General features: G+C 48.5%; 1 protein-coding gene and 1 long non-coding RNA gene across 3 annotated transcripts in view; one reads left to right on the forward strand and one right to left on the reverse strand.

The window, feature by feature from the left end:
* LOC308581252 overlaps window positions 1-13,167 on the forward strand; it is a 93,384-nt gene that overhangs the window by 46,649 nt on the left and 33,568 nt on the right. Inside the window, exon 2 of the long non-coding RNA XR_014004887.1 lies at window positions 7,223-7,657. This is a non-coding gene — a long non-coding RNA (uncharacterized lncRNA). The remainder of the gene's footprint in view (window positions 1-7,222; window positions 7,658-13,167) is intronic.
* The window catches only part of LOC308580968 (class I histocompatibility antigen, F10 alpha chain-like), a 78,535-nt gene that overhangs the window by 41,618 nt on the left and 23,750 nt on the right, over window positions 1-13,167 (reverse strand). The window contains exons 4-8 of one of the 2 annotated variants that reach the window (XM_081183324.1): window positions 11,778-12,065; window positions 10,451-10,537; window positions 9,233-9,271; window positions 8,516-8,548; window positions 7,097-8,110 (exon numbers count right to left, since the gene is read on the reverse strand). In XM_081183324.1, the coding sequence (XP_081039450.1) occupies window positions 8,100-8,110; window positions 8,516-8,548; window positions 9,233-9,271; window positions 10,451-10,537; window positions 11,778-12,065 (458 nt within the window). In that variant the 3' untranslated portion in view covers window positions 7,097-8,099. Of the gene's footprint in view, window positions 1-7,096; window positions 8,111-8,515; window positions 8,549-9,232; window positions 9,272-10,450; window positions 10,538-11,743; window positions 12,066-13,167 lie in introns of those variants that run through there. The other variant, XM_081183325.1, reaches the window with a different exon arrangement.

The following is a 13,167-nucleotide window of genomic DNA, read 5'->3' on the forward strand; positions in this document are numbered from 1 at the left end:
CGCCGGATGACGCGTTTGCGGGGGAGGGGAGGGGAGTGTCAGGCAAGGAGGGGAGTCCACGGCGGGGGAGGGGGAGGGCAGCGATGTGCCCTTATTTTGGACGGAGAGGCGGGCATAGGGGACTCCGGGTTTTGCCTCAGGCCGCTTCTCTGCAGCGCTTGTTTCTTCCTTCTTCTTTTCATGGGGTTCCTCCCCTCCCCCCGTATTGTACCCTGTGAACCGCTCTGAGATCATAGGGTGGAAGGGCAGTCTATAAATAAACAAAACAAATACATTAATTGAAAAAGTGAAGCTTCGCCCTATATGTCAGCACACCCCATATCTGTCGCCTCTCTCTCCATGGGCATAGCCAAGAGGGGGAGCGAGGGAGGGGCAGTCCCCCCAAAAAGTAATCAATAAAGGTAAAGGACCCCTGACAGTTAAGTCCAGTCGGGAACGACTCTGGGGTTGCAGCGCTCATCTCGCTCTATAGGCCGAGGGAGCCAGCGTACAGCTTCCGGTTCATGTGTCCAGCATGATTAAGCCGCTTCTGGTGAACCAGAGCAGTGCACGGAAACACCGTTTACCTTCCCGCCGGAGTGGTACCTATTTATCTATTTGCACTTTTGTGCTTTCGAACTGCTAGGTTGGCAGGAGCAGGGACAGAGCAAAGGGAGCTCACCCCGTCGTGGGGATTCGAACCGCTGACCTTCTCATCTGCAAGCCCTAGGCTCATCTGCAAAGAAGGTCTGTAACTTGTGTATCCCTCCTGGCTCTGGAGGAGGTGAATCACAGCCCTGGTTTTTTCTCCTTTCCTCGCTCCTTCTGCGCAGAACGTCTCCGTTGAGCTCCGTCCCAGGGAGGTGGTGGCACTTGTGGGTCTCAACGGCAGTGGGAAGAGCACCTGCGTGGCACTACTGGAGCGCTTCTATGAGCCCCAGTCTGGGGAGATCCTGCTGGACGGGGTCCCGATCCGGGATTATGAGCACAAGTACCTGCACAGCAAGGTGAGCAGGGAGCCCACAAAGGGTGGCTGACATCAAACTCCTGTTTCCTCTTCATTATTTATTATTTTTTGAATTTATATACCGCTGTATACCCTCAGGTCTCAGAATAAAATCATAATATAAAACCACACAATCCATAATCCATTCTTCCTTGTGGAAGATGCAGAAATGGCAAAACTCTACTGGAAGAATAAGAAATCAAGATAACAAGGTTTTTTTGATAAAAGAATGGAAATAGTTTATTGAATATTTACAGATAAATTGTAAACAGACAAGAACACTGGCAGGATTATTGTAATAACCTGCAGCTACATAAGAGTATATATTTAAAGAAGATAAACAAATTAAGTTCATTTGGATAGGCAGAAGATACTAACAATAAATTTAAGGAACTGCATAAAGAGGGGGAAGAAAGTCAAGTTTTAAAATGTCAAAATGATTGTTAAAATCAGTGAAATGTATATATCTGGAAAGTATAAATGGTTTTTTAAAAAAATACATAATCCAAATAAAAACAACAGCCCAATAACCCCCCCAAAAAACCCTACATTTTAAAAGGGCATAGGCTCTCAAATTTATCTCACAAGATTTATATACCATTTATTTGTAATAAAACCTCAAAGCAGTTAACAAGAAGAAATAAACAATTTAAAAAGTTGAAAACAACTATTTAGAGCATTGAAAAATAATTAAAATCAACAATAAGCTAAACAAACAAAACCCAGATTGAAACGCTTGTTAGTGTTCCCCACATTTCAATAGGGTTGCCTGGACATGTATGTTTTAGCAGACGCTGAAAAGAATACAGCAAAAGCGCCTGCCTGATGTCAATTGGCAGGGAGTTCCAAAGGATTTTTGGGATTTTAGAGAGTTCTCCTTGCAACGGGGAAGGCAGTTCTGTTTTTCACAAAACAGGAAGCATCTTTTGCAGAAGAGGAAACGACAGGGTGGGGCTGAGCACAGGAGAGGAAATGTGGGTTGCAAAAGGCCATGCCCACCAAGTATTTGTGATACACAAACACTTCCCAGCCTGGTACTTAAGCTGTAAATTGTGGCTTTTTCCAGGGGAGGGTGACTGGAGATGATTCCCACAAGGAGATGCTTGCAAGGAGCAGCTGCGGCTGTGGAGCCTTGAGAAGGGATGGCTCAGAGGGGATACGAGAGCCTCCTTCAGATGTTTGAAGGGATGGAAGGGTCTGCCCCTTCCTGTTCTCTCAGTTTCTCATCTTTCCAACTTTAATTGAGTTCTGTACATTAATGCAGCAATTTGTGGGATTTGCTTTTAAAAATTTGCATGAAAATATTTCAGTGCAAATCTCTCCTAATGAACACGTTATTGTCTGCAGATTTGACTAATGCACACATTTTTGCAAGCAATTTCTCCTAATAAAAAGCATTTTTGTAGGCTGTTTTCACTAACATCTTCATTTCTTACACACATTTTTGTAACGCTTCAAGTTGGAAAACAGGGTTGCAAAATTCAGAGATTTGTGAATGTTGAAGGTTCGCCTGTGTTTCGGTTCTTATATTGTTTGAGAAGGTGCAAATATGGTGGAGCGTGCTTTAAATGCAAAATGAATCCAATTTCTCTCTAGTCCTCACACTTCATTCTGCCTGCAGGTGGCGCTGGTGGGACAGGAGCCGGTCCTCTTCTCTGGGTCCATATGGGACAATATCGCCTATGGGGTGCAGGATTGCAGCCAGGAAGAGGTGGCGGCTGCGGCAAGAGAAGCCAACGCCTTAGGCTTCATCAATGAGCTGGAAGGAGGGTTCGCCGCAGGTGGGTGAAATCTCTTTCCTCCCGTCTCCTTTTGCCTCTGCAAAACTCCACACTCCTTCCAGAAAGGGCAGCGGGCCTGATTCTTACTCTCTCTTCTCCCCACTGAGATAACATGAATTTCTGTGGCCCACTGAATTCCTCCAGGAAAATTGGTGGGGCTCCAGTCTCTTGTGACGAGTGACAATTCCAGACTCTGAGCCTCAGCTCCTCTTGTCACTGCGCCCGACCCTCCACCCAACGGCTCACTGCATCCCATCAAATGAACCCAGGAGTTCGGGATCCTCCTTTACCTGCAACTCGCCTTTTGCACCCTGCCACCACTCCCACTCCTCTGGCAAACAGGCTTTCTTTAGTCTGGCGGTTTTCCCCCTCTTCCCACCCCTTCTCTCTCATTCCTGCCTCCCTGCAGATGTCGGGGAGAAGGGAGGCCAGCTGTCCGCAGGGCAGAAGCAGCGCCTGGCCATCGCCCGGGCCCTGATCCGGAACCCCAAGGTCTTGGTGCTGGATGAGGCCACAAGTGCTCTGGATGTGGAGAGCGAAGCTGCCGTGAGTGTCGGGGGGGGGGGAGGAATTGTGGGACTTGGTTGACATGAGAAGCATTAGCCATGAGTGGGTGTGGTGGTTTTATATTATTGTAGGGACACGGGTGGCGCTGTGGTCTAAACCACTGAGCCTCTTAGGCTTGCCAATCAGAAGGTTGGCAGTTGGAATCCCTGTGACGGGGTGAGCTCCCATTGCTCTGTCCCTGCTCCTGCCAACCCAGCAGTTCAAAAGCATGCCAGTGCAAGTAGATAAATAGGTACCGCTGCAGTGGGAAGGTAAACGGTGTTTCCGTGTGCTCTGGTTTCCATCATGGTGTTCCGTTGCACCTGTAGTGATTTAGTCCTGCTGGCCATGTGACCCAGGAAGCTCTCTGTGGGCAAATGCCAGCTCCCTCGGCTTGAAGTGAGATGAGCGCCACAACCCCAGTCACCTTTGGCTGGACTTAACCATCCAGGGGTTCTTTACCTTTACTTTACTTTACTTTACTTTACTTTACTTTACTTTACTTTACTTTACTTTACTTTACTTTACTTTACTTTACTTTACTTCATTATTGTTATTTATAATATTAATAAATGGACTTGCATTTTCCAGTGCCAGTCAGCTTTTAGACCTTATCCTTGCAGTTTTTTCCATCATTATTTTTCCAGTTTGGCCAACCTTAGGATGACAAAATTATATCTATCCTGGGCCGCATGCTATTCTGGCACCCAAATGCTGGGCTACCTAACATGGGCAGGGTAATAATAGTAATAATAATAATAATAATAATAATAATAATAATAATAATAATGTGGAGCACTCAAAGTTCTATATCCTTGTGTGGGAAAACACAGGAAGATCCATAATGCTCACAAACACCTCTCAATCTCTGACTTGTTCTCTTTCACACAGAGAGAGAGCCAGTGGTTAGTGTGTTAGACTGGGCCCTGGGTTCAAATCCCCTCTCAGCCTTGACCCTCACTGGGTGACCTTGAGCCCATCCCTGCCTCTCAGCCTAGGCTACCTCGCAGGGTTGTGAGGAAGAGCCCCATATACATCACCTTGAGCTTCTTGGAGGAGGGCTGGGATAGAAACCTAATAAATAAATAAAATAAATCTAATAAGGGATGTTTGGCTTCTTCTCCTAGATCCAGCAGTCACTGATGAGCGGCCAGGCCAGGGCGGTGCTGGTGATCGCTCACCGGATGCAGACGGTGGAAAACGCGAACAGGATCGTCGTCCTGGAGGGTGGGGAGGTTGTGGAGGAGGGGACGCACTCTGAGCTGATGAGCCGGAGGGGCCCCTATTACCGCCTGGTGCAAAGGAGCCAGGCTGAGTGACTTCCGCCCAGGCTGAATGGTCTTCTGGGGTCCCCCTCTCGAGGTGGTCATGTGTGTGACATAACTGCGTTTAGAAGGGGGTCTCTGTGCCTTCTGCTGAGTGGGACCTTGTGCCACAGCCCCAAATTCCTGCCATGATGGGGCTCCTAGGAGACTCACCTAATTGGCTGATCCTTTCTGAGTGCAGAAACTCTGCCTTAGCAAGAAAAGTGGGTGTGAGCCCCACTTTGGAGAGCAATGAAGTGGGGTGCGAAAAGGACTGTGTAGCACCCCTTGTAATCACTATGCAGCTGTTAAATAGCAGACAATTTGGAGTATCAGTATTTGCCCCAGGAGAACTTAAGCTGTGACTTTGAAAGTCTTGTCCCCAAACTCCCATTTTTGAAGCCCCACCCCCCTCCCAAAGCTTCTTTCCAAGTAGCCTTCCGCTCAGAAGCCCTACTGAGTTCAATAGGGCTTACTCCTAGGTAAGGATTTCCTCTTGAGTTGCTTAAATAAGGAGTCTGGCTTCTTTCCCAATCCTGTCTCTTGGTTCCGTATGTCTTAGGTGTTTCTGAGTATGTTGTAAAAATATCTTAAGGCATTTTTGGTCTCTTGCTGTTGATTGTCCAGGACTATGATGGCCTGAAAGTGGTGTTTTGTAAAATAAAATGTGTGCATGTGATAACTCTTTGAAGTTTGAAATTTTGTGTCTCTGGGGGCTGCAGAATGGTGCTTCTTATAGGGTATGGGAACACAAGAGGCTGCTGGATTAGGCCAAAGGGAGCTCCACCAGTCTGGGGCTGGACCTACACAAGATCTGAGTGCTTGAGGGACACATTGGCCTGCCCAATGGCTGCCAGTTTCCTCAGCAAGAGAAGGTCTTGTTTTCAAGGGGAGAACACTCTGCCTTGTACAGAGTGAGGCCATCTAGCTCAGTGTTGTCCACTGACTGGCAGAGGGTCTCCAGGGTTACAGGCAGGAAACCTCATCTCAGCCCTAACTGGAGACGCCAAAGATGGAACTCAGAACCTTTAGCTACAACAAAATTACCAAAAGACAAATCCATTTATTTACTTTCTGGAGACGCTGAAAGACATTCCTGTTAACCCAGGCGTTGGATAGCTAACAGGTGCTGTCTAGGGCTGGGCGATATACCATCTGAAAACCATTTTGAAATCCCTATCATATCAATTTCATAATTTTTGACCTAGAAATGTATTTCTGACATAAACGGCCTTGGCCCACTATATCTGAAGGAGCGTCTCCACCGCCATCGTTCAGCCTGGACGCTGAGGTCCAGCTCCGAGGGCCTTCTGGGGGTTCCCTCCCTCTGAGAAGTGAGGTTACAGGGAACTAGGCAGAGGGCCTTCTCGGTGGTGGCGCCCGCCCTGTGGAACGCCCTCCCATCAGATGTCAAGGAAATAAAGAACTACCTGACTTTTAGGAGAAATCTGAAGGCAGCACTGTTTAGGAAAGTTTTTAATGTTTGATATTTTATCGTGTTGTTAATATTCTGTTTGAAGCTGCTCAGTGTGTGTGCTATGCAAAAATACAGGATGCAGGAAAAACAGTGAAGCCAGCCGATTCCTCTACATAGCTCCATCCTTATTTCAGACATTGTGACATATCAATACATTGCAATGTTTAGCTGGTGGTATATCGTGATGTTGAAAACCAGATATTGCCCAGCCCTAATTCAGTCCATGGCAACCCCAAAAGGAGTAACAGAGGCAGCATCACAATGTGCTGGTAATCTCCCTGGGCAGAGTCCCAATGTTCTGCTCTTGACCTGGTCTACCCATTGAGGCATCTGTGAGGAGCCTGGAGCACATGGGCCATTAGCCATTTCCATCCAGGAAGCTCCTCTTATGTTCGCAACTGAAAGAGTATTCCAACTCTTTTAAAGTTATTTTAGGTTGCTTTAATTTGTTTTAAATTATCTTATTTTAAATTTTAATAATTCAAATCTTTTAAATGGTATTGCTTTTAACATTTTGATGTTTGCTGCCCTGAGCTCCTTTCGGAGGAAGAGTGGGATAAAAATTTAAAATAAATATTTTGGGCATCTTTTCACCTCCATGGGAGAACTTCCTCCTGGGTTTGCGGACTTTTGGGGCAACTCCACCTTGGTCACCTCCCACCACCCCCTGCCCCAGATCAGATATCTGCACATTTCTTTTATTATATTCCCAACCCTCCTTTCTTCCGTCCTGGAACCAAAGGCAGCATCCAGGTGGTTTCCCCCACCCTTCAAGCAGAATTCACACCCTCTTGGCTTCAGCAACACAGCGGCCTCATGTAACTTAAGCCCACCCCTGCAAAGCCACAGATTATATCCCCATCTCGCTTTGGACACTTGTTCTTTAGTCACTTTGCAATGGAAGACCAATTATTGGCACCTCCCTGCAAGAGTCTGTGAATATTCTCAGAACCTCAAAATCTCTGGAACTCCTGTGATAAGAAGGCAAGAACCACTAAAGAAGAAGGGGGTCACTCTTATTTATTTCAGTCAGATATTACAAAAGGAGTAATGATAATAATAATTACATCCAGTGTCTTCAGAGCAAGATGCAGCAAATCCATTGGGTTAGGCAAGAAGAGTCCTGCAGCCCCTGGAGGTCTAAAAGAGTTACTGCAGTCTTATTTCTATGAAAGTTTCCTGAAGGAATGCCAGTCTATGAGCAGGGAAGAAAGATGGCGGGAATCATATGGAGGTAACCGCAGAGAGGCAAAGTATGATCCTCAACCGACCACAGGTGAAAAAGCAAGAATGTGCGAGATAAAAATTAGGCAAATTGAAGGCAACAAAACTAATTCATTTGAAAGAGTTTGTGTGGTCTGACTCCCAGTGGGTCACCCCTCCTAGAAGGCTGTGGGGACCAGGCAACAAGTCTCATGAACTGAAGGCCTGCAGTCAAAAAGAAGGGGCTGCTTATTTCAGATCAAACTGGCCATGAAGCTCCTGATCTGCCTCTTCTCCTTGGCTGTCAGCAGGATCAGACATTACATCCGCTTAGCCAAAGGCTGGGCAGCCCAAGAAGCAGGTCGGCAGTAACAACTTAACCTATTTCCTGCATAATACCCCTAAAGCAGTTCTCAGATGTTGTCTTTCCTTCAATTTGGATGGCAAGCGAGGGACACAAGATTGTGGAAGGGATTGTGGTGGGAACCACAGCAACAAAGAAGAAAGAGAAATCACTGCAAGTCATGCTCAATCTCCCCATCCCTTTTAAAAGCTTTTAGTTGCGTATATATGGCACATTTCTGATTAATACAAGAACATTTCTGAAAATCAGTTGCAAAGCAAAATTGGCCAAAATCCATCCAAAAAACATGATTATCCTCAAATTCTAGTTACAACTGGAGTCAGAATAGATGGGTGAGAACCAGGATTAAGAAACATCATAAACAGCATTGAAGGACGGGAGCGGCTCTGAGTCTCTGCAATTCACAGCCAAACTTGGGCAGGCTCCTTCTGGTCTCATCTCACACACCAACTGAAGGAAAAAAAGAAACGGAGTGTTTCAAAGTTAAGCCAACATCATAGTGTGGGGACATCAACATTACAGAGCTAGTGGGAACCCAAAGGCCATCTAGTCCAGCCTCACAAGGAAAGCCACCATCCCACATCATGTCAAGTCAGACCTAAGGAGTATCACCAAAATGGGCCTGCAGAGCAAATGCCTGCAGAGGGCAGCTCGAGCAAGTGAGCCAAGCTGCACACTTTGAGGGAATGCCAGAAGGACACAAAGCAGTCCTACTAGGAGAAATCACTTCCAGAACCCAAAATGTGACTCCCAAGGTGGGTAACAGGAAAGCAGAAGCTTTTCACCATTTGGGGATGTTCCCCACGGAGTCTTCTGCAAGAGCCCCACTTTGCCCCTACCTGCACCCCCACTTACCCCTGGCGGAGCTGTCGGACCCCTGGTCGCTTGCTGCAAAAGGGAGGAAACATAGGAGTCAGGATCCCAGGGAGGGAGATCCCACCCCACCCGCAGCCCTTCTCCTCCCTCCTTCCAACCCCATCCCAAACCACTCTCAATATGGGGAGGGGTCTAAGAAGAGTTCAGGGACAGGCAGCCCAGAGGCAAGGGGGCTCAAGGACAGCAGTGGGGGGAGAAGCAGGTGCTGGAGGGCAAAGAGAGATGGGCACAGCCTGGCATGGAGGCAGCGGGAGACTGGAGTAGGGGTGGGTGTGATTTGGGAAGGAAGAGGGCAGGAAGGCAGAAGCCGGGGGGTAGAGGGGGAGAGCAGTGGTGCCAAATCCAGAGGGGAGGGTTCCTGACACCCACAGATTGAGCCACCCAAACAATTCTTTAGCTTCAGGTTCCAGTAGATTAAACCCCCAGAGACCCCTCTCTCCCCCCACCCTCGGCTCTTCCTCCTGCTCCTTCTTGGAGCCCCTCCCTCAGCCGACAGTCTCTCTGCAGCCTTTTCCTGGCCCTGAGGGACCCCTTGCTCTCCACAGACAGGCTGAGCAGACAGGCTGAAGCTTCCCATCAGGGTCTTGGGCTTCAGGACCAGGCCACCACCGTGTTAGGTTTTGTCTGTTTGTAACCTGTTCCTGCTCCATATTGGGGGGAAATATGTCAGACAGAGAGAGGGGAGGAGTCACTCACTTGAGGCTGCTTTGTAGGCTGATTTCTTGCTCTGTTTCTCTGTGAAGACAAAAGCAGAAGGTCAGAGCTGGAAGGGACCTCCAGAGGCCACTCAAATCCATTTCGACCATTTGCTTCTCAGATGCTGACACCTTCCCAGCAGAGGCTCCTCTTGTCTCTTCCAAACACCTCCAAGGAAGGGGAGCCCAGAAGGGGAGCATTTCAAGGAACTCATTTTACAAAGAAGTAGAAAAAATTGAGGAAATTAAATAAAAAAATCAACATGGTGAAACCAGGCAGTGGACAAATTCCAAGAGGGTGGAAGGAAACATTATCCAGTCCCTTCACTCATTCATTTGTGGATTATTATTTTGGTGATTCCCCTGTCAGCTTCGCCTTTGAGCCGGTGCCAACGACTGGGCTCAACCTCTTCAGCCCCGACTGGGCCAGGCGAGCTGGAAAAGCACTCCCAGAGACCTTCCACTGCTGGGAGCAGCTCTAAGTGCTGTGGACTCACAACTCGGAGCTGTGAGCACCAAACTCAGTTCCAAAAGTCAGCGGAGCACAGCAGAGCTGAATGAATCACACGAACGACAGCTCTGAAGAATAACTTCTTTTATTCTCTGCAGCTACTGCATTAACTAAAATAAACTAACTAAAGACTAATCGGAGACGCTGGACTGCATGAGTGTTACAGCTGCTTGAGCAGCCACCTTATCTATACACAGATAACACTCAGACTCCCACAGGCTGGAGCGGAAGAAGCGATGAGCAAAATCCGCCCCCTCCTCTCTGGAACATTGTCAGCAGATTCTTGCAATGGGAGGGGTGAAATATCCTCATCCCCAAATAAAAATACAAAATGAGAGCACAAAATACATAATAAAACAAAAACAAACCAGTAACTCACATTTAAAAAGCTCAAAGCCTGGTTCGAGAGAAACATTTTTGCCTGGCGCCTAAAGATATGCAAGGAAGGCTCCCTGCTAAGTGTGCACAGGACTGAAGGCTTAGGATGGATTAAAACATCAGGTGGGAAGTGAATTTCTTGAGCCCAGAGTGAGCGCAAAGCAATGACCAACAGGAGTTTGGGTTCATGTTCAAAGGGTGATTTATGGGGAGGGGTCTCTGTAGGGATACAAGGGGCAGTTTCCAGGAAGCTCCACCAGCACATTCCCAGTTGGAGGCTAAAAAATGAGGGCACACAAGAGGCAGCAAACGCATCCAGGGTTTACTTACTGTGGATGATGAAGAAGATGATCCCAGAGACCAGCAGGATGGCCGCCATGACACCCAAAATGGCTCCCACAATGAGCCCCAGGTTGACTGAAAGGGGACAAGAGACATTTTTATTCAGGCTGGCGGCAGCAGCTCCCCAAGCAGGAGATTGGAGTGGAGGTGCTGAGCTATGAGCCCGGGAGGATTTTATGAGGGCCTGTTTCAAGCAGGCCCTCTTTCTCTCTCCTAACAGGCCAAGGTCCTCTCTGTAGTGGCCCCGATACAAGGGAGTTTTTTTCCACCAGAGTAAAGCATTAGAGGTCTTTAAAATAACCAATTCCTTTAAGGAAGACAGTTGACAGGCACACCTGTTTCATCACAGACTCAAGACTTAAAAGCATCTCTCCTCCTGCTCACGTACTTCAGCCTTCTCTGTCCTGACCCTGAGAGGAAGGGATTCCCTCCCCTCTGAGACCCCCCAGAGCCCAGCATTACAGGTCTTCAGGGAAGACACAAACCCTTAGGAAGAAGCATCTTGTGTAGGGTTGCCATACGTCCGGTTTTTCCTGGACACGCCCTCTTTTTCAGACTTAAAATGTCTGTCCAGACAGATTTTTAAAATGAGGCAAAATGTCCAGGGTTTTTTGTTTGGGTGGAATCTCTGAAGTCCATAGCGCTAGTGAGTGAGCCCTGGTCCCCTCTGCCCTGCCTGTGGGAGTCTCTGGCTCCAGGGCCTCTTCCATAATCCTCGCTTGCCTGCCTGTGAGAAGGGGAGTCTGGGCTGTGGGTGGGGATGTGCGTTCATGGGCTCCTGCTGGGGAAAAGGGAGTCTTGCTCTTAGACATTCTGCTTTGGTTCCTGCAGGCGCAGCTTCCCTGGCGGTGTGTGAGAGACGAGCGTTATTAAAAAACCCTTCTTGCTCTTCCCAGCGGTGTGCGAGTGTTTTGGCTGAGTGGGGATGAGTATCACTTTTTCTAGCTGGGCGCGAGTGTGAGGAGGAGCAAGTGAGAATCTTTTTCACTGTGAAGTACAGTCAGTCCGGGGCTCCCTCTTTTAAGTTTGTTGCCCCTTTTTCAGTTGCTGTGACTGTAAGTTTGATTTTGAAGAAATAACACATTTGCCCACATTCTGTGACATCACAACTACTTGGGCTTAAAGACATTCAATTTGAGTTCAAGGCCTATGAGACACTTGCTGGAAAAGGCTGCATCTCTGCTGAAGTCCACCAGTTGCTTGCCTCCAGAGACACAGACAGGATCCAACTGGGGTTCCCCATCTGAGGAGTTGGGTGGAAATCCCCCTCCCAGAGCCCACCCCTTCCCCTCCTGTCTGTCTGTCTGTCTCTCACCAGGCTCCTTCTCCCAGGCCACGTCCAGAGGCTTCTCCAGGCTGTCGTGCTCCACGCGGCACCGGAAGCGCTCCCTCTCCTCGGGGTCGATCTGGACACTGAGCAAGAGATAGTAGGTCCCGTCCGAGTTGGGGGCGACCAATCCTCGGAGGGTGCCCTCCTGCCAGACCTCCCCGTCCTTCACCCAGTTGGCCTCAATCTCCTTGGGGTAGAAGCCGTGGACTTGGCAAACGAGGGTCTCCAGGCCGTCATAGTCTGCCTTCCTGGTCACCTTCACCACCGGAGCCTCTGCAAAAAGGGGTTAACAGAGAGACATCCACAATGGGAGCCTGTAGAAATCCTGCATTTTTTAAGAGCAGAGGAGCAGGGACCCAAGGGGCAACCTAGTCAGAATCTCACATCTCCAGAAATTAAAAAGTACTGAGTATAAGTGGGATTTCCTCAACCTGCCTTGGCATCTTCCCCAGTCAGTGTCTATGCTAGAACTGTTTTTAGATGTTTTATCCTTTGTTTGCCAAAGCAGACTCCTTTGGGAGGGAGGGCTGGGTACAAATTAAATTAAATTGTCATCTTGCAAAGCTCTAACACTACTCAAACATGACAACTTGTGGTTCCAAGATTGTCCCAGGGAGCTGTCTCTAGGCTGAGGTCCCCAATGGCGGGATTCATTCAGATCCTTCCAGGTTGCAAGTCATGAACTGAGGGCAGGTCAGACTGATCCTGGTTCCTCTCTTGAGGGGGAAGAAATCCTGGACTCGCTGCTCTCTGTTCTCCGGGACTTTTCAGCTCCATAGTTACTGAGCAAAGCCAACAGCCCTGGGAAAGACAGAGCTCCTTTCTAGTTCTCCCGCCTGCCCTGAAAGGGTCCCTTGAGGTTGGAAAGGGCCCATCTCCTTTCTCCACGGCAGCCTCCCCTGGAGTGGAAAGGGCAGACCAGGAGGCCCAGTAAGCCAGCAACTTACGCACATTTAACTTGTGCACATACAGCTTTATGCACTTGCCAAAAAAATATTCTAAAAACCAAACAGAGGCGGCGGACGTCTGGGGAAGAAGGACTTTGGCAAACCCAATCGCCCTTGAATCCAATGTGTTTTGCAGAATGTAACCCTTGTTTAAAAACTGGCTCCCTGGGTAGCTGTTGACTGAAGGGGCTGTTCCAGGATCCCACCCGCTTTGCAGTGCCTGGACTGAAAACTCAGGTCTAGGAGGGAATGTGACTCTGCTGGGGGGAGCAGGAAGGAAGGAAGGTCAAGCCCTTTCCCCACAGAACCCCAAACAAGAACTCCCCTCCCCACCCACCCCCTCACCTGACCTCAGCAGAACCTCCGTCCCAAAGAGGATGATTCCCAGCCTCCTTTGCACGTCGTCACCCTTGAAAATGCCTCAATGT

This window comes from Podarcis bocagei (genome assembly GCF_964188305.1).
Source record: "Podarcis bocagei genome assembly, chromosome: 2".
NCBI lineage: Eukaryota > Metazoa > Chordata > Lepidosauria > Squamata > Lacertidae > Podarcis > Podarcis bocagei.